Here is a 22,865-nt window from a genome sequence, read left to right on the forward strand (position 1 = left end):
CCTTCTAATTAGTTTAACAATATAGGAAATATTGTCGCACTATGACTTCATAAGACTCCTATCAATTTTTTAGATAAATCATCATCTGTTAATTGACGTCAAAATTCTGATTTTTCCTTTCTCCTTGCAAGTTTAAAATATCATTCATTCAAACGTTATCCATGTCTTTCCAGGAACTGTGGATCACTATAAACATTGTACAAGTGTGTACTTTGCGTTAAAAAAATCATCTTCCAAATCTATGTCTGCTCAGTACAGCGGTATGGTTTTTCTATAACATGCGCACCTGTTCACTCGTCCGTGATTAAAACGGTGTGTTTGGTTAGGCTATTGTGTATGGTATTGCTGGAATTATACTTTTGTATGACATCACAGTTGGATATATGAATTGGTCAATGCTTCTTAGAGGCTCAAATGGGGGAATTTTTTTAAGTAAGATAAATAACTCGATAGTGTTGAATAGTTTAGAGAAAACATCCCCTCCTCGGGCCTTCGGCCCTCGGAGGGAATGTTTTCTCTAAACTATTCGACACCATCTCGTTATTTATCCATTACGTTCAAATGTGTACTTTGCGTTAAAAAAAATCATCTTCTAAATCTATGTCTGCTCAGTACAGCGGTATGGTTTTCTATAACATGCGCACCTGTTCACTCGTCCATGATTAAAAGGTGTGTTTGGTTAGGCTATTGTGTATGGTATTGCTGGAATTTTACTTTTGTGTGACATCACAGTTGGATATATGAATGGGTCAATGCTTCTTAGAGGCTCAAATGGGGGAAATTTTTTAAGTAAGATAAATAACTCGATAGTGTTGAATAGTTTAGAGAAAACATCCCCTCCTCGGGCCTTCGGCCCTCGGAGGGAATGTTTTCTCTAAACTATTCAACACCATCTCGTTATTTATCCATTACATAAACCATTATGTACTCCAACTGGAGTTTATTTTCATTGTGTTTTGACATGTTTTGTTAAATCTATAATCTTAATCACACATATTTGATATCATTAGTGGATGAATTTGTTATTTTTAACCGGGTTTTCCAAGGGTAAAATCCGGTTATTAAAATGGTAAAAATGGGGGACGGGCGGCAACCAAAAGGGTATCTCTATTTTTGCAGATCAAGTGTACATATATCACAGGTTTGTATATTGCAAGGATTTTGATTTGTGATTATTTATGGAAAAAAAATACCCGCTGTTAAACGTGCAGAATATTGCATATTGGGTACCCCTATTGTACGGATAAATCCTCCTACAGTTTTCAAGATAGGAAGTTGTTCTTTTGCAGATCAATTATACATATATTATAGGTTTGCATATTGCTAAGACTTTGATTTCTGATAATTTATGAAAAAAAACAGCTTTTGAACTTAGTCATTTTTGGCAAAATATTGCATATAAGGTACCCTCATTGTACGGATAACTCCTCCTATAGTTTTCAAGATAGGTGGTTGATTTTTTGCAGATCAATTGTACATATATTAGAAATATGCATATTGCTAGGATTATGAATTCTGATAATTTATGAAAAAATACCAGCTTTTGAACATAGTCATTTTTCGGCAAAATACTGCATATAGGGTACTCCATTTCACTGAATACGGTAGGTAGTGTTCATCAATTTATCAATATCAACTGTTGTACCACTAAGATACATTATCGTAAAAAAAATAAAGATAGTTAATGACGACTTATTGTGATGGCAGTGTCTGTTAGTGGAATTGACGTTCTTTCTGTTATATGGGCTATACAAACCGTGTGCTTGTTTATGCTGTATGACAAATCAAAGACGATTGTGATGTTGATAATATTTTGGTGAGTGTGCAGTCATAACGGATCATTACTAATTGTAACCCTTAAATATTTACTGGTTCTCTGTCTGTTTGTCTGTATCTGTTTAGATGTGTTTCCTAAATCCAAACTAATATATGCTTATAGTTAGTCAATGTACATTCTGCACTTCCTTCTTCATCTTTTGAAAGTGATTTTATTGATTCATGTCCATGCATTTGTGTTACATGGTGGTGTTGCTGTTGTCAATGCTGTTGTCAATGCCTTTTTAATGATTCATGATGTGTTATCTTGTGTAATTGTATCTTTGTTTTGTTTCTTTTTTTGTTTTTTGTTAGAATGTGCTTAAGTTTCCCCAGTAAATATTGTAAATATGAACGTTTAGGAAGTTCCGCCCGTGAAGTCTCCATATTATTCATTATAGGGAAATAAGCATTTCACGCAAATGCCTTGCGTGATGACTCATTATATTACAATTCAATTGTGAACAATGTCGATTCAATTGTAAACAATGTCAGATTACAACTGCAAAGTGAGAACTTGAAGTCTTCTGCAGCCACTGGATATCTGTTTGGTTAAAATCTTACCAACCGACAAGGAATGCCATTCATCTTGCAAGTTTTGTCGTTCATCTTGTAGATTATTTAGTTTTTGGAAAGCCGACCGGACGTCAAAATTATTAGAATTAACTACTTTCATCTAGTAAACTTCAAAGAAGAAATAATGGCTTCCAGGTGGAACTCAGTCCTGATATTAACGTTGCTGATTAGTAGCTCATTTCAGGTAAACCTTAATAATATTATATATTACATCGATATGTTGATCACACAGTACAAAAATTACAAGTCAATTTAACTGAATTATAATCAATGACATGTGAAATATGAATTGATTCATTTTTCTTCTTTCGATTTAGTTTGCTTCCTTATATAAGTGTTATTGCGTTTGCTTTATACAATATATAGGTTGCTCTGGGTTTTGAGAAACCTTGTGATGTTTCGGATTCAACAATAGAAATTGTCCAATTCTGTCCAACCAGCGAACAGACGTTTAAAGATGCTGCAGAGAAGAAGAACTGTGCAGCCATACCGAACAAGTGTGAATCGTTTGTGTATCACTGTGTACGAAACAGACAGAAAAATGCTTTAATTGAAGTGTGTGCACCATGGCTTTACATTGTAGGTAAGAACCAGATAGTATTACACTTCCCAAAAAACAAATTTTTGGGCAAAATGGAAGGCAGACGAAAAGTTTACATAATTAAAACATTATTTCTTCAAAATAATGTGTAATAATTTCCCAAGGGCATTTATCATTGTATCTTCTATGTATGCAATTTTGTATCATCTTACTCATCTAGTATAGTAAATGCCGATAGTATTGTTGGAAGGATCCAACAATCAGATTATTTTATGGTGTGATGTAACAACATTAAAACAAATACCCAAGCAATATCGAAAAATAACCACCGCTTTTGATTTTCACTTACAATGTAAAATCTTTAGGTAATGTTAACTCCATAAAACCCTTCTAAAATTTTGCAGTGTTTCTGAGCAGATAATTATACTTCCAAAGTGGAAATTCCCTTTTACAATATTCCACTCTTTAAGTATATTTCTAAACTTATTGGTAAACACGTCATATAATAGGGCAGCATATTTATAATGTCAAATTATATCATATTGTAATTTCTTTCGAATTTTTATATTAAGCGTTATTTGAAATGATCGAGTAAGTTCAATATTCAGTAGTCTTAAAAGCGATAAAATCAAGCATCAGTGAAAAAAGAATGGGTGTCCTAAATTTTTTATACTTTAGATGATTACACCAGAAATGTTAATATGATAAGGAAGGTAAATAGAGCGAAGGTTTTAGAAATGAAACATTTTTAATAAATAAACAATAGGTTTTAAAAAAGAACTTTAAACATTATTAATTTTTATTTGAGTTATGGTTTAAAAAAAGCAATTGTTTAATAAAGTATCTAAAAACTAAAATTTTATTTTAAAAAATAATTGTATAACGATTAAAGAGACATATCTTCATCTTTTTTTGATAGCGTTTACAATAAAGGTTTTTTTTTTACTAAAATGTTCGAAAATTGAAACACAAACTCCAACGAAAGCTTTTTCATGCCGTAACAAATCACAACAATAGTATTTGCATTTGAAAAAACCCACTAAAAACCAAATCTTTTCAACAGACAATATAGAATATTGCTAATTCTATTAAAAAAAAAACGACAATTTCATTTATAGCAAATTCATTCTTATTATTTTTTCGTTTTCTTTCTTTTAAACATTGGAAATCTTGAAATAGTGTAAAGTTGTACATAAATTGGTCAGAAAATAATTCCCTTTGCCCGGAACAGCATTTCAACCAATTAAATAAATGTAAATTTTTCACATCATGTATTTTCTACCAATCATATAGGAGAGAAAGTGCACAATTTGTAAATTATTTCAACATTATATACCGTATTCCAAGAAAAACGGCAATAAAGACCAAGTTTTATTTAAATTGTAGGCTTCATATCTATAACGGGGCCCCAAGTTTTCATTTGAATACAGTTTGAAAATGTTTAAAATATCCATTTGTACTTTTGACCAACTATATCAATATACTGTATCAATATACTATCATTCTTGTCAATTGTGGATTAAATCGGATATAGCGGATTAATTTGGGATAAAACGTCTTTCATAATAAGTGGGAATTAGATTAATGAATTCGTGTATATACCGGTTATTCATTGTTATTGACTTCTTCTTGGCTTAAATGGTCACATACTCAAGGAAGGTTTTTGCTCTAACGAAGTTAATAGATGATAAGTTTAACAAAATAATATAAAATATTGGGTTAACAATAACCCTGGTAAGAGATGTGGTCTATGGACCTCCTCTTGTTAGTTTTTCACTTAATTTTATTCAGATCACGTATGTGGGACATATCACGAAGGATTTCATTCTATACGAAGAACAGAAGAACCATGCAATGCTAGAGACAATTGTCCATATAGGTACAAATCAACTGACCAGTTTAAATGTAAGTTCTGATTTTGATTCATAAATACATGCATTCAGATTATTTTCTACAATGATTACTAGTAACTGGTTCCCCCCCCCTTAAAATACCCTTTTTACGCTTTGTAAATTGTTATTTTAAAAAAAGTACATAGACTTCAGACTTAGGTCTACGTTTTTTTTATATTTCAAACCTACATTTATGAAGATCAAAGCTGCTATCAACTTGCAAGTTCATCAACTGTTCCCGCAATAACTACACATCACAGATACACCACAATGGAAACTACATTGCCAAGGGATCCCAAAGAGACCAATAAAGATGGGAAAGAGGAGAGACAAGAGTAATAACTGAAGAAAAAAACATATTGATAGCATGGCTAAGATACATTTTTGGGGGGGGGGGGGAAATAATGCTAAAACTGACTGTAAGAGTATCAAACTTTCCCAGTTTAAAGAATAACAACAATAAAGTGACCATCATTTAAAACTCAATTTGTATCTTAAAATAGTTTAACAAAAGGGTCAAAAGCTGTATACATTTTCATTATAAACTAAGAAATATTACAAAACGTAAATGGTCGATCAAGTCTTATAATGCATAATAGACGTTATCAACATTGTAAATTTTGGGTAAATCTGGTCAAATAATGTTGGAAATAGTGCTAAATTAACTTTAAAACTTTTACATGTACACACTGTATACATTTCCAGAGCCTGAAAAAATAAAATGCATCATGATAGTTTTATTTACTCATTTGCAGATGTTCAGAATTTGTGCCTTTCTCATATGCATTTGGAGCAGCGTTAGGATCAGCCTTAGGATTGTCTTGTATTTGGTGTATTATTCGTGTCTTCAGAAAATTACGTAGCAAAGGTAAATGCTAATAAACTTTGTAATCATAATAGCCTTAGTTTTTTCGAAAAATAAAATCTGCTCGTCAATATTCATTTTTGTTTCACTCTTAGCATGACACCAACAGATCGAAATCCAAATGCATAGACAAATCCTTCGAAATCAAAAAACACTTTAACATGATGTAAAACAGTTAAATAAAAAAAAATGAAATTATACAAGAGAGTTTAAAGCCCTTTGTGATTACAGAAATCATTGAAGTTTTTTTTTTTTTATAAAAATTTCTTAGGAAATATGAGATTTCGGTCAAATTTTGAGAAACAAAATGTGCTTTTAAAGTGTGCATTTCAATTATAACATTTCCTAAATCAGAACTTTAGGTCGATGCACAAAGGATTGTATTCTTTCAAATACATATTTATTGTCAAATTATTGGTTTCTTTTCTTTTTATGAACATTTTAGTCGATTTAAACATTGTGGCGGGATGCTCTTGCAAAAACCATTTCCTTACCAAGAAGTTGTCACCACATGAAGAACAGTTGACGGTAGATGGAGTCATGAATGATGATGAAAATCGAGAACAAACACTTGATCAATCAACAAATGTTCGTCTTACACAGACAGCCTTCAATGTGAAATACACTGCAGATATAGAAGAAAGGGCCAGTTCTTTGGATGATTCTCCTAATGTTACTATCTATGACAATCTACTTGGCCCCTTTCGGATCTCGAGGTCTCTAACACCAGAACCTAGGATTCAAGTACCAACGCCAACGCCAGGTAATCAATTTTATCCTTTCCGCTAGAGTCCTAGACTCTGAAAAGTATAAGAGCACGGAAGAGAGAATGAGAGGGAAAGACAGAAAGAAAGGGAGAGAGAGAAAAAAAAGCGAGTTTAATTTTTGTTATTCCTATAAAAATTTTCATAGCTTCTTTTTTAGATTGCTCTCTTTTTTCTACTTTTTCAAAGAACCTGATGTCCTGAACATCAATAGTGTCACTGAGCAAGGTACAGAATTGCCAAAGTGCGAACATTGCGGAAGAGGTAATATAATCATGATTTATAATAACAGTGAAACCTATTATTCTTTAGATAATGTACTTTGAAAAATGAAGGTAATAGTCCTAAATAATAGAATGTAGATAACAACCCCCGTTTGTTTGAAAAATCGCTTCAAAATGATAACAATATAAAACAAAACTTTAATAAAGAAATAAAAGGGAATTTAATGTCTCGATATTTCTACGGTAATTGTCTTCAATCATTAAATTAATTTATAGAATTTCTAGACTTTAACCAGTGCGTGCACGGGTTGACATTGCATATGATATCGGACATTTACGAAATATATACATGTACATCAACATACAGTATTGTTGACACTTACATAACCAAGCTTTAATCCTACAATAATACTATTAATTTCACTACACTCTGCTTAGTAAGAATAATCTAACTGTGTCTCGGGACAGGCCATCGCCACAGTTAAAATGCCTCCCATATAACCGTAATGTAGAATTTGCAGAATCGCCCCGAAACGATTTTGGAGAAAATTAATGAAGCTGCATTGAAAATAACAGTTAAAGTATTCATAACAAACCATTTTGAGGCTGTAAATATCTTTCATCTAAAAATTTAATTCATATTAATGAAGAATTCAACACTTTTTCACAAACGTTTTACTCGCTCCGAATTTTCACCCCATGTTGACATTCGACTCTCGGTATTTTTTTCATATTAAATGTACTGAGAGTTATTTCCCGTATTTCCTTTGATGAACAGAATATATGACAAATTTGAAATGAAAACTTACATGTATTTGTAATATCGTTTCTGAGTTTATCCATGCAAATGCGATATTGTGGAAACATAAACTAAAAAGCCTCCCGTAATTAAGAGTGAATGTAATGCGCATGCCCAAGATAATAAAATCCCAAAAATCCAGATGATTTCCGGATTTTTAAAACTAATTTTCGTTGATTATTGATTAGCGAAGCTTGATTGAGAAAAAATAAAAACAAATTGGTAATCTTCAAGTACCAATGATGTTTAAAATATATAAAACAAAGGACAGTACTCTTCCGATTTCTCGGTATTAAAGCCCAAATATTCGAGTCTATTATTTTAATATTGTAGTAAAGATTCTTTATTGAAAAGCTGTAAAATGCCTTTATATATATAAGCACAGATATTTATTATTGAACCACATACTGAAAAAATATATACGTTATACCCTGAAGTGAATAACAGCCTCATGGTTGTTATCAATATGCCATGAGTTGTCATTTCGATGATTGTTTTTTCTTTTATCTTATTCAAAATATTTGTATTTGAACCTTTCAGCTGCATAGTAATTTTACTTTAAAGTTTGAATGGAATAATATCATTTCTGAGCATTTTTCAAGCAAGAAAAGTTTTATTGAATAAAACAGTGGTTCTTATATGTAAAACATCTTTTGTAGGAGACGCACTTAAACAACTTTCTAAGGTAAAATTCTTTTTAAAACTAGTATTTCAATGAATATTAGCAATTAAATTTCCCAGCTGTGGGATTCTTTAAATCTTTGAAAGGAATTCAAAATAGGTTAGATATTTACGCAAAACATATGAAATATTTCATCTTAATGAACTTGGTAATGAATAAATATTGTCATGAACTTAGTTAATGATTTTAGATATGTATTCTTTGTTGTGTATATTAGATCCACGATACTGACAAAAATGAGAAGCTGATTGAAGAATTGCAAAGCAAAATAAAGAAATTGGAGGAGGAGAATTCAAAACTTAAAGAAAGAGAGAAAATTATTAATTAGAAAAGGGGAAACCAATCTCAGTACGAGAAGAAATCACGAAAAAACAGAGAGAGAGAGAGAGAGAGAGAGAGAGAGAGAGAGAGAGAGAGATATTTAAACTGGCAAGTACATTTACATGTTCAATAAGTTGTACATATGATAATGCATTTTTATGTAACTACTAAGATATGGTAATTTGAATATTCTTAAAGGAATTTACAAAGCAGATGATTTAATTTTTCACATATATGTATCCATAATGCGATTGTAAATTCATTAGTACAGAAATACAAACCTATAAATAAATTCGCATTTTAATTATAAACATCTTTTAAATAATAGGATTTCAAATTAAAGGAAACTTTGCACAGTTACTTGACCAAACTTTGAGCGCGATAAACCAATAAACTGTATGGTCGATTTTTCCTTTTTCTTCTCTATTATTTGACACATTGTTTACTCATAATTTAACCTTTTATTTGAAAAAATGTAAAGGAAATCGTATGTTTGAAACATTCTCCCCCGAGACCCCTTAAATATGTACATTAGCTATATATGCACAATGCAACTTTTAATTATAACCGGAAGGAATATTATTTATCTCAATTGTTAGGGGGGTTATAAAAATTGCCGTCGACTTCTTGAATAGGAAAACATTATACTTGACGACCAATACCTATTAAATTTCTACAACCAAAGTCTTTGTAAAGTTTTTTTTTTAAGTTGATAAGAAAAATTAAAATCAATGCGTCATTTCCGAGCAACTCTCACATAAGATCTAGACATGAGCATTTTAAAGACTATATTGACTGTGTAACTGTAACATTTGATGGATTTGTTAGAAAATATAATTTGTAGTAAAAAAAAATTAAATTTTGACTGCTTAAAGAGGTTTGCTTCTCTCTTTTTGGGTAAATATTTTATGTCACCTCTTATCTATTTTTTTTTTGCATCATATATTGATTCTATTTGCATATTTATATTTTACAATGTCAAATAAACAATATTGAACAATTATATATTTTGTGGGGTGAAGTTTTCTTAACTCAATAGTTTTAAAGTACTGTTACTTTAGCTTCCTAATTTTCAGCGCAGACTAAACTTCCAGATAGTTTATGTATTACGATATATTCATGTTGTTCTGAAAAACATTTATGAACAATATTTTGATATTTCTTTCGATATATTTTGGCATGTTTAGCTTATATTTCATAGAAGTCTAGAAAAAATTAACTCCAATTTTTGCCTAAAATTAGCTTTTTTCATGTCATATCTCAATTTGTTTTAGATGTGACACCTACTGTTTAAAATATCAAATATTAATACTAATACAACGCCGAGATATCAATCGGCATGTGTAAAATTGACTCGTGTTTAAATTAAGATTAAAATACTGTAGTTGCCCATGATTATTTCCGTAATTAATGCTTAAACTTTTTACAAACTTAAACACATTTAAGACAATATTTGGGTAAACCTTGCCTGGCCAACCAGTCATGTACGTACATGTATATATACTGGTGTGGGAATTAATATTTGACCAACAGAAATAGTGTAGGAAGTATTGAATTGTTAATTGGTCAACAGCTGTACAGCTCATAGACATATACTCACATCTCAAAAAATTAAGATATGACATGAAATAAGCTAAATTTTTATACTTGTATATTTTAACTTCTTTTTGATTTTTTTTTAATTTATGTTTTTATTCATGACTTTCACAGCTTAATTTCTTACATACTACATTTCTTTTGGAATCTCAACATTTTTTTACATACAATATACATGCAAGAATAGATATATGATAATTCACAATGGTGTGAAAGTTTGTTTTTTATGTTTTTAGTGGGGGTGAGAAAGGACAGAACACATTGAGTGAAATAATATGCATATAAACACAAACAAAAGAAACAAAAGAAGAAAAGCAAATAAAAAAATATAACACATTATATATAAATTAATAATAAAAAATAAATTGACAGCTCTAAATTTAAGGATTTTCCAAAATGTGATTATAATATATACAAACAACAGCATGAACATAATATTTAGCACGTACATGTACATATTTTTATTTATGAGAGAGAAGAAGGCGGAGAGAAAAAAGCTGACGGGGCAATGGTTGCTTTGCGGCATAGCTGTTTATCAGGGTTTGCTTATCAAAAAGATTTATTTAGATATTTTAAAAGCATCATACATTCTTTTAACAAATAGTTGGGGATATAGTAAAGACTTGCTAAATTCTTTCAATAATATTCTCCAAGTATCTCTCAAATTTTTCAAATTCACAGTTCTTTAAAAGTGAATATTTTTCCACAGGAAGCCTGTTTTCAATTTTCCTTTTGAGTTCCAACACATTTAGGTTGGGTAAGTTTTAAGTCTACAAGTGAAAATATACTGTTTTACAATATAACTTAACAGGTTTTGTATTCTATACATATGGTAGTTTTTATATTTACCAAAAGGTATACTTTGCTTATCAAACATTAGGGACACCCTATAGTTTCTTAAAAATAACTCTTCAATGTCACTCCATAGTTATTTTACAAATGGGCATTGTACAAAAAGATGACTGATTGTTTCAGAATCTTGTTCACAAAAAGATGACTGTTTCAGAATCTTGTTCACAAAATGATGACTGATTGTTTCAGAATCTTGTTTACAAAAAGAACATTTAGGGGATTCAATAAGTTTAAGCTTATGCAAGTAATAATTTGTTGGTAATATCCTGTGTAAAATTTGGAATTGTAACCAATGGAATTTAGATTCTTTGGTTGTCATAAAGGGAAGTTCAAATATTTTATACCAATCATTTATATTAAATATTGTGTCATTCTCTTCCCATTTTAGTATTGCTTTATTTTGGACCCTCTTTTCCCTTATCAAAATATTATACATATCTTTACATCCTTTTCTATATTTGTAGAATATGGCTAGTGTGTTTGGGATATATGGTCCAACTGTTGGTTTAATTTCTTTTATATTGCATTCACCTATTCGTTTTAATATACTCTTTTTAGACCATTATATTCAACAAAGTTAGTCTTAATATTAAGTTCAATTAAAGATTCAAAACTTCTAAAGTCACCATCTATATCAAAAATGTCAATGATGCAAACAAAACCAGCATTAAAAAAACTTTTCAAAAATATACTTTCCTTGTTTGTCTTTACCCTTGGGTTATACCATATGTGTTCAAAAAGTGGATCGGTGTTTTGGGAGATTATCTCGCTTATTTTTATGTAACTTAGGAACACCTCTGACCAAAATTTGTTACCTATACTTTTACTGTGTTTAAGTACATAATCCGAGCCCTTTATCCATAAGTTATTTATTTTTATTTTCATTTGAGCTTCTAATAAATTAACCCACTTGGATTTTGATGTGAGGAGTCTACGAATCCAACTTGATTTCAAAGCATGTGTAAAATCTGAGTAATCAATCATTTTCAAACCCCCCAGTCTATGATCTTGAATGACAATTTTTTTTTATTTTGTGGACTTTGCCAGGCCATAGGAAATAATATAGTTCTTTATCAATTTCTTTTAACATTTCATTGTTAGGGTTTGGTAAGGTAAGAATAAGGTGGTTAAGTTTTCGGATAATTAGATTTCTCAAAACCACTAGTCGTCCAAAAGGTGTTAGTTTTCTGCGTTTCCATTGTTTCAAAGTACTTTGAATTTTTTGAAATATTGGGTTGTAATATAAATCAATCATTTCAGTAAGATTTATGGACAATTTAATTCCTAACAAGTCAAAAGTGTTATTTCCCCATTCTAACTTCCATCTTGAATGATGAAAAACCTCTTTTGAAATTTTTTTGCTCCCAATCCAAACAAGTTTTGTTTTAGAAAAAATTATTTTTAGTCCTGATAAGTCAGCAAAAAAATCTAGTTCTCTTAGAATTCCATCTAATGATTCTGGGGATCCATCTGAAAACAGAGTAGTATCATCTGCATACTGTGAAAGTTTATATCCTTCTCCTTCTATAAGTATACCTTTAATATCTTTGTTATTTCTTATAAGAATCCCTAAAACTTCTGCACATAAAAGAAAAAAGATGTGGTGAAATTGGGTCACCTTGTCTACAGCCCCTTTGAGGGTAAAAATAATCTGACGCTATCCCATTTTGAATAACAGATGACTTGATTCCACTATGGAAAGTTTTTACCCAATCTTTTATTGAATCACCAAAATTAAATAGATCAAGGGTCTGGTAAATAAAATTCCAAGATATGGAATCAAATGCTTTTTCAAAATCTATTAACATTAATAATCCTGGTATTTGGTTTGGTTCAGTATAGTTCATTAAATCATACACTAGTCTAATATTTTCTCCTATGAAACTCCCCTTTAAAAATCCTGTTTGGTCACTACTGATTAGTTTGTCTAAGACTTTTTTTAATCGTTCCGCTATACATCCAGAGGCTAATTTTTAGACAACATTTAATAGACTTATTGAGCCAAATTTTTAAATATTGCTTATGTTTTCCTTCTTTGGGAATACAGGTAATAATTCCTAATTTATAAGTTTCTGAAAAGTGTAACAATTCATATGAGTTATTTATTGCCCGTGTTATAAAGGAACCCAAGTCTTTCCAAAATTTTTTTATAAAACTCGCTAGAGAAACCATCCGGTCCAGGACTTTTATTATTCTTCATTTTTTTAAAGAGAGTTTAATACTTCTGTTTTGATTAATGGGCCTTCAATGTATTGCAATTCCTTAGTATCTAATTTTGGAAAGTCAAACTGATTGATTTTTTCTTTAACAAAATTTTCTCCAGCTTCCTGTGTTTTTTACTAAACAGCTTCTCATAGAAGTTTTTTGTTTCATTTAAAATTTCATATTGATCATATATTATTATTTCGTCTTCTTGCACTTGTTTTGGTATTTGCCTATTGATAAAGTTTTTAGATTCTAAAGAAGTAAATTACTTTGAAGGCTTTTCACCTTCCTCTTTCCATTTGCTTCTTGACCGTAAACACTGTCCTTTAAGCCTTTCTTTTCTAATATTCTCAAGTTCATTTTGTTTACTGGTAATTAAAAGAGATGACTTTGAATTTTGATTGACAATATTAAACTGAAAACTTTTATTTAGCGGATATCTGGGTGATCCCAGACACAGTTATTAGTCAGTTCAATTTACATGTACAAATATTTAAGACAAAAATTGACTAGCCAGATAGAAAAAATTTTCTGTACAGATGTCATATGTTATTCTTCTTAAGACAATTTTACATATAATTTTTCTCAAAATTTTATTTTATTGACCAACGAAACAAAAAACTTTCACGAAGAAGGGGATTAAAAAAATATTTCCGGACGCAGAGCAAGTAATTTCGGACGGTTTTAGAAATGTATAATATAGAAAACGGAGCAAATTACATGAGCAGTTCCAAAAACGCCGTGCTTATCATGTAAAGTTGGTTTTCAGTGCTCAAATTAATTTAATGTAACACATGAATATTTACTTCTAGAGGGAGACACATTACGAGAATGCATGGACACACCAGGAGAGAGAGAGAGAGAGAGAGAGAGAGAGAGAGAGAGAGAGAGAGAGAGAGAGAGAGAGAGAGAGAGAGAGTTAAAACATATTAACATGAATTGGTTCGGGCTGGGGTGATGGGGCTGATTAGAGGCGATCATTCTAATATGTTAATCAAAGTAACAGAAATTGTAAAATATACATGGATGATTGAAAAGATAAATTAATTGGTATCCTCTACCTTGGGATTTAAAATTGAGCCTTTCCTTTATTTCTTATATATTTATGCTAATTTAACTGAAATTGGGAATCCAGGTGGACACAGGTGAATTCTACCTGTGCCCCTTTGGAGGACCCCATAATTGCATAAAATAATTAGGTGTTTGTTTTGGCGAGTAGCCGTTCGGGGAATAAACCGTTACAATATTACATGTACATGTATGTTTATTCACTGCTTTTGACAATGTATGGAGAGTAGGTCTATTGCAGAAGTTTATACAAAATGGTATTTCTGGAAAATGCTTTGATGTGATAGTTAAGATGTATTCTGAATGTAAGTAGAGAATTGCTGTAAATAATAATTTTTCTGAATATTTTCCATGTAGAATTGGAGTGAGTCAAGGGGAACATTTATCACCATTTTTGTTTGTTTTACTTCTTAATGATGTAGAATCTTTTTTGATAACAACTAACAATATTGGTGTTTCTACAATATCATATGAAATTGAACATGAGCTTGGGATATTGTTAAGATTGTTGATTATTTTGTATGCTGACGATACAGTTTTACTCTCAGAAACACCTGAAGATCTTCAAAACCAACTTAATAGTTTCCAACTTTATTGTCAAAAATGGAAACTTGAAGTTAATTTTGAAAAATCAAAAAATAGTTATCTTTACAAAGGGACGAATGAAAAATAATGTTTTTATTACAATGGTGAAGAAGTTGGGATTGTAAAAAACTTAAAATATCTTGGAGTTATATTTTCATCATCAGGTTCCTTTATTCAGACAAAAAAATAGGCAACTGAAAGAGCTACTAAAGCTATGTATGGGATTCTAAAAAGGGGTAATCAACTGCATCTTTCTTTAGATGATCAGTTGCATTTGTTTGATAAGATCGTAGTTCCTATACTGTTATATGGCTGTGAGGTATGGGGATATAGTAATGTTGATATAATAGAAAGAATACATGTTTAATTTTGTAAACTACTTTTTTATCTTAAGTCTTCTACTCCAAAGTACATGATGTATGGAGAATTAGGGAGAGTACCATTATTTGTACATATCTAAACAAGAATTATTGCATATTGGTTAACAATTATTCATGGAAAACAGTCAAAATATTGTTACATAATGTATAGTTTACTTTATGCTAAGTATGTAAATGGTAAAGAATCCAAATGGCTCAAAACCTTGAGATCAATTTTAGATGACAGTGGGTATAGTAATATTTGGATGAACAACCAAGTAGTTATTCGTGATTGGCTAATCAAAAGCTTAAAACAAAAGCTAACAGATCAGTTTCAACAAAACTTGAAATCAATCTGCAATAATTCTTCAATGTTATATGTAAGTTGTTTACAAATTTAGACTTTAGATGCCAACCGTATGTTAATTGTAATTTAAGTAATTATATGAAACAAGTTTTAGCTAGATTTCGAACTTCAACCCATAAATTACCTATTGAAACTGGTAGATGGAATGACATAGAAAGAAGTAACAGGTTATGTAATTTATGTAACAGAGATATTGGAGATGAATTTCACTATATTTTGTTTTGCACTGTGTTGAAAAACAAAAGAGAAAAGTATATACCAAAATTTTATTTCTTTAGACCAAATATTGTTAACTTTGACGAGCTCTTTTCCTCAAACAATGTGAACTTATTAAGCAAGTTATATAAATTTATAAGCATTGTTAACGAAAAGGCTAAACCTCCTGGTTATTAATCTACATTAAAAATTGTACTTTAATACTTCTTATATATTTTGTAGAAAACCATTATAATTGGTTTTAATTCTACTCACGCATAAAGTATATATTGTGTATATGTTTGTAATATTCTCTATGTTGTAAATTACAACCAAAGAGATAAAATAAACTGTTCAACTGTTCAACCAATCAAGGGACCTCGGGGGCATATGCATTAAAACAATACAATTAACATATTTATAACAAAGTTATAACAAAGTTTGGATGAAATACATAAATATTGTACTTTTAAGTAAGCATAGTAAGTTTCAATAGGAGTTGCATCTGATATAACACATACCAAGTTGTTATACACATATGCAAGGGTACACATTTATTTGCAGGTACAGAAATAATCATGCAGCTATAAATACACTATCCCTCAAAGCAATACGTTAGTATTGATACAGACACATTATATACAGCCCCCAATATGTATTTGTATTGCATATAAATTGTATGTAGACATATACTTGTATATAATTCACATAAAATTTTAAACAAGTGAAGTTTTGGTTCTAGCGGTCACTTGATCAGTTTTGTAGTTCTTCTGTATGGTCGTTTGTTTCATTTTGAAATCAAACTTATTGTTGTGCTGCCCCTCCTGATTTGTATTTGATGTATTGAAATTTGGTACGATCTCTACGTAATGGTTGATTAATGCAACATGTTTTATTAAGATGTTCGGCAATTTCAATCTAAACGGAGATTTTTCTCGCAGCTAGAAATATATAAGTATATATATGATGAAAAATAAATAGTGTTTTTTTTCCTTTGTTTTAGTGCATTTTTCTATTGTTTTAATTGTTTACAAATTTCTATTTACTAATCTGAGAGTCAAGCTTCGAGTTATGAGCAAGATACATAGATTTGCGCATAGTGCTACTGTATGTTTGTACACAAAACTGAGGTCATGCTTCAGTTCGTTTATATTTTTAATGCAGCTATGCTGAATAGGAAATACCAAGTTAATAAACTCATACAAGTTGCTGTCCTTTAAAAAAAGGACTGCAATACGTGGACCATTTGCATGTGTTTCCAACGAAAACGTGAAAGCCTTAAAATTATCACAGATTCCACCGACTCTAGCCCCCTGCTTTTAACCACTAAATTTGTACTTTGTATTATGTACAATATATATGTATAGTTGACTTTTAATCTCAGAATTTTTAAAAGGGTTCATACTTCTAAAATAATAAATTTTATGATATATATTAATGAAGCTTGCATGTATAGTATCAGGCATTCGGCGATTTCTACTATTTGCGCACACATTACGCTTCGCACTACTTTGTTAATTATGCAGTGACAGCTTTGTGATTTTGATGCATTTATATTGAGATTTAAACTTTTATACAACCATCTATTATATACAGTCACATAATTATCCAATCATACTAAGCTACATGTGTATTCGGAAAACAACAAAACATTGCAAATTATGCTATTTGATGCATGCTGTAGTTTCGGCATAACTTTACCTTATTTCATAATACTGACAGTTTATATCACATGCCGCCCAATCATTTCTTTAAAAGGAATACTTTGTTTCTGTAATGTTTACCGACAACTTTACAATTACAGCGCCTTTGAACTTACATGTGCATATGGCATGGAATCCCGATCCCGATTCAGATAAACCTGTGCTAGCCTGGTTCCCTGAGTCATTACGCACAGGAACCAGGCTAGCTCATGCGCAGACTGAATTTTCCCCATAGCATCCGGTTTAACCTCGCTTATATATTTTCTGCGTGGACCTCAGGGTCCACGCAATGAACAAAACATGACTCAAACCAAGCTATGTATCTTGCTTATATTTCTTCGATTAACGCTGAAATTTTGGTTGATCAATAGAAATGTCTTGCTAAAAGGATGATATGCTGTAACTACTTTCTGCCCCTTCTTAAACGATGAATTGCATACAATCTACAAAAATTTTTAATAGTTTTTCGAACACAAATAAATAAAAACGACGTTTTTGGGAGTTGATTTTAATCAACTCTCCTATGCAGTTACTCTGGCAAACCGAAAGTGAAACAGTGTTTGGACCTAAGCACAAATCAGCACCGCTGACAAGACTTAGTTCTTGAAAATAAAAGACAAATTCGATGTAATGTATGCTGAAGCATTGTTTTTCAAAGAAACTTATCTATAAACACTTTGAAAATAGTCAGATTTTACAAAATACGAACAATTTAGATATTTTTGTACTCTCATGTATTCCTACACCAGAATTTAATATAGTCTCCTTCAACCAAACGCTTGGCTTTCTCCGTAAATCTCCGACAAGCAGAGAGGCTCTCTTGCTTGTCAGAGATTAACGGTGACAGCCGAACGTCTGGTTGAACGAGACGAGAGTTCGATATCAATAGTGCTTGGATCCATACAATTTTTAGAATTGTTTCGATTACTAATATATTATAGTTTAAAATCAATCTTTAAATTTTACACAACATGATTCATATAGGTTTCTCGAAATTCTTGTCAGAAAAGTCTAAATCCATATTATAAGAAAGTGCGTAATTCAAATACAGACTAGAAACTAACTGCCATGCAAGATAAGTTGATTTTAAAATAAATAATAATCAATAAAATCAGCTCCCGTCCGTACTTCAGTACTTTGATTTAAACAGTTTCCATAGTCCTGACACATATTTATTATGAGGATAAAAGCATTATCGTTGTTCTTAAAAATTATTGCAATGGAAAATCATCTTTAAAAAGTTTATTTGTAGACATTTGTTGTTTTTTCATAAAGATGAAAAAAAATTGGGTTGGCCTTGGTACAATAGAGCGACATGCCTGCCAATACATTTATTTGAATTATAGCTTTTTAACATAAATAAGTGGCAACATTTTTATGCCCTTTTCACAGAAAAGATGTTTCCGAGGGAGGGAGGCTAAGTGTTTTACAAACATCTCTTGTTCGGTTAACTTTATTCATCAGTCAAGTGAGTAAGGATATGAAACGTCATACGACATGAATTCATGCCTGTTAAACGACAATCGTTTATAATGGAGAAGGCCAATTAGATATTTCAATGTTTTTAATTTAAGGAATTGAGCGCATTCATTCTGGTAGACGACAATCGTTTATAATGGAGAAGGCAAATTAAATATTTCAATGTTTTTAATTTGAGGAATTGAGCGCATTCATTCTGGTGCATTAAGGTACATTTTTCTTATTTTACATATAGGATTTTTTTTTAGATAAAATACAATAACTAGTACTAGTAAGTAGTGGAAGGAGAAAATGTACCTTTTTGCTCTCATGTATTTTAATCGTTTTATAAAGTGATGGGGGGGGGGGGCTAAAATGAAGGGAACTGGAAGTTCACCGTGAACACCAACTAAATATTTAGTTATTTATATTGCATATGATCTTATTTTCGGTAAAATAGGTATTCCATAAAGGTAAATATGTCAAAGGTTAAGCATATGCAAAAATAAGTGTAAAATTCGGATATTCATTTTTAATTAATCTACCGAGGGGACATGTGGCACAATATCCTTTGAACGCCCATATAAAGCCATTTTTGCTCAGGTGAGCGATGTGGCCCATTGGGCCTCTTGTTTTATTTATCATCCATTTTAGGTGAATACTATAGATAAGTTTAATTTGTTACTCTGCATCGTTTTGTTCTGTAACAGCAATTTACATATCATTATAATGTAAAAATATCGTCGAATTTACCTCATTAATTAAGGGGGAAACAATTGCATGAAACCCCACCTCTTGTTATATTCGATAAATAAGAAAACTATTTCAAAAAACAGTAGACAATGACCAAAGCAACGGACTTTCGACTTCCAACGAATACCCCCACCAATCGTAGATCTTCTGAATTTTACCATTACAAAGTATGAAAATACAATGTGATTTTAATTAGTCAACATTTTTCAAATGAAAATTGCAGGGTTTATATTGGCTCAATTCAAATTGATAAGCCGGTTACTGGTAATTGTATACATGATAGTTTTGAGAGTAATTCAGTCAACATAAGACTGTGATATCTATTATTGGTAAAAAAAAAAATTCTTCGATAATTAAGTGAAAATGCCGCATGTTAAGATTATTGTCGAGTAGGAACCTACATTTTCGTATTGTTTCAGAGTATATAAAAGCTTACACGGTTTTTTTTATCCGTTGCCATATCGTGATTTTTATTTTTTTTTTTAAATTCGAGTCTTTGGAGTTCAATAACATCTTCATAGTGATTTAAACGTTTTGAAACTAAATTGTAAGGAATTTAACACAAAATTAACGGATAATCAAAAAAATTATATTTTATGTTAATGCTATTTGAAAGAAGGAGCTGCACGAGTTATCTCGCTTCTAACATTTCTTCATCGGAAAGAATATATATATATATATATATATATATATATATATATATATATATATATATATATATATATATATATATATATATCCGCACACGTAGTCGTATATGAAAAAAAACCACAACACTAAACTTGTTGAGATGCAACTCCTGCTATCAGACTACTCTTAAATATGAAGTTAGCGAACATTGTAGAAGAAATGAATAAGTTTTCTTGCTATGTCAAAAATGAGATAAGTTTATCTATGTGCCCTGAGAGCGGTTAATTCACACCGGAAAAAGTTATGTTGCCCTCCTCGAAAATTTCATATGAAATAGTTATTCTGCCGTCCCCAAACTGTTTCATTACTCTAGTAAGCAATTATTCTTCATATCAATTATTGATTGAAATGGTGAAATTTTGATTCAATTTGTCACTAGCTGGTTAAACAATCTAATGCCTCAATATGTTTTAATTCAATAAAAAAAATATAATGTATTGTTTATATGCAACGAATTTTTCGTAGGCAAACATGGTGGTCAATACACGTAATCTATAAGTCTTGTCTGGTGGGTTTTTATGTTAGTAAAAAGGCATCCTTGCTGATTCCAAATCTGTCTATGCACGGGCTGAGCTTTTACTTAGGGAAAATTTCATTACTTAAATCTCCCCAATACCACAAGTTTTAAGATTAGGTTACATTACCTAGTCCCTTTAATGGTGCAGTACGGAATACATGGCTGCAGCCAAGTCGATGGTTTTTTTTATATAAGTGAAAGGTGTTGCCTTCTCAGTTCCCCCGCACGTGGCAGGTTGTGGCCCCTTTCCGGATATTTGCTTACAGTGTTGGTTTTTACTATTACTAAAAATAGGGTGTCAGTGTCTGACATGATACTTTGATCACAGATAACCAAATCATCGCGAAATTCAGGAACTCTAAAGGGAAAGGCGATGCTACACTAACGACCTAAGTCTCTGTGTACCATACAAGTCCACATATCTCTAGCATTTCAAAACAAGACGCGTTTGTCACGAAAAAAGACTCTTAACATTGGCGTGTAGAGAAGATACCCACGTTGAATTCTTAAAGGGTAGTAACTCAACCGAATGATGGAAGATTTTTTTGTATTTCCAATCAGTTCAGATTTCTCCAGATAAAAAAGATTTTTTTTTAAAGTTTCATTTTCACTGAGTTAATGACAATAATATATATGATTAATGGCAGTCTAGTAAATGCTGCGTAAGTTTAAAGAATTGTATTTTAAATTGGTGAGAGGTGTCGTGTGGATCGTAAAACATCGCTCCTCCTGGCAATATGTATAATTCAGCTGTATATTAAAATTTAGGTCAACGATTTCAACGAAAATAAATAGTCAAGAAAAACGCCAACATTTTGAATCAGTAAAATGTCCAGGGGATTTTCAAATACAGCTGAAATAATTCATTGTGTAAATAATGTTTAAATAACGCAAAGTGCAAATATTGTAGTAAAAAAAATCTGATAAATATAAGATACTGCAATATGCAAATAATTTACTGATTCGATTTAAAGAAGAACAATACATGTTATGGGTTAATAAAGAATTTATAAATTTATTGTATTTTAAATAAATTTAAAATAATGCTTTATGCAATTAATCTGTAATTTTCGTAAACACATATATATAGACGTATGATCCTAATGTTTGCGCACTGTGCCGTGGTTCTAGGCCCGCGTTTACCACGCGCAACAAACAATTCCTTTCCGGGTCTTGTTTTACAGCGCACGCGCAACAAATCGGTCTGTTAGAGCCCTACCACCTGTATATTCTTACAGTTTAGACATGATTGATATCATCACTAATCTTGACCATCGATACTTGCGGGATGATTGGTGAGCCTTTGTTGGAATCTGTTGATACACCACAGAAAACTGAGCGATCGTGTATCGAACTTTCCAGACCACCTGCTCCAATGATCTTCAGCGCCCCGCATATCGATGCACTAATGGGTGGGTGGGAATGGAGGGTATGCGTCTATAATTTTTCCCCTCTTACTTTTATTAGCGCCGACGAAAGTCTTGTAAAGTTCTTTATTTTATTTTAATCTTTATTTTTTTTTGGAGAAAATGTTCTTACAACTTGACATATCTGGATAAGATTTGGGAGGACAAATATCTGCACTTAGATTTGAGAGGTAAAAAGACAACTGCAGACTATTTGTTTGACCAGGTTTTAGACTAAAGTTGGAACTCAAATATTTGCCTGCCTTGTCGTGTGCATGATATGGGGTAGAAAATGGCTCCTTATCTAATTTTGAGAAGATTACTACCTTTGTCTCAATACTTTTTTACCAGCCAGAATTAATAATTTTACAAGTTCATTCCTTTTATACTTCCATTATAAACTTCTCAAAAGTCATTTGTCATCCAAGTTCAGAGTATTGCATTACCGTGATTGCTGTGTCAAAATTTGGTCGTCCAGCTGCCTCCATATCAACAGGTAAAGAGTCGCCAGGGAAGCACTTTTCTTTTTTCGTTTTCAGCTTCGTTGGAGCGTGTCTAGCTCGAACCCTGGCACGTGTCTCTCGCGCGAATAAATTTGATTGACAGATTAAGGTCTACCAGTAGCGGACCCG

The 22,865-nt window shown here is 31.3% G+C and overlaps 1 protein-coding gene across 1 annotated transcript; it reads left to right on the forward strand.

The window, feature by feature from the left end:
- The first annotated feature begins 918 nt into the window (after nucleotides 1–918).
- Nucleotides 919–15,928, forward strand: LOC128184900 (uncharacterized). Its single transcript, XM_052854540.1, has 9 exons — nucleotides 919–2,575; nucleotides 2,758–2,974; nucleotides 4,724–4,837; nucleotides 5,024–5,159; nucleotides 5,580–5,692; nucleotides 6,135–6,452; nucleotides 6,643–6,717; nucleotides 8,136–8,161; nucleotides 8,376–15,928. Exons 1-9 carry the CDS (start codon nucleotides 2,516–2,518, stop codon nucleotides 8,484–8,486), a joined length of 1,170 nt encoding a protein of 389 aa, XP_052710500.1. The 5' UTR covers nucleotides 919–2,515; the 3' UTR covers nucleotides 8,487–15,928.
- Nucleotides 15,929–22,865: the final 6,937 nt, after the last annotated feature.

The sequence above is a fragment of the Crassostrea angulata genome, chromosome 5, assembly GCF_025612915.1.
Source record: "Crassostrea angulata isolate pt1a10 chromosome 5, ASM2561291v2, whole genome shotgun sequence".
Taxonomy (NCBI): domain Eukaryota; kingdom Metazoa; phylum Mollusca; class Bivalvia; order Ostreida; family Ostreidae; genus Magallana; species Magallana angulata.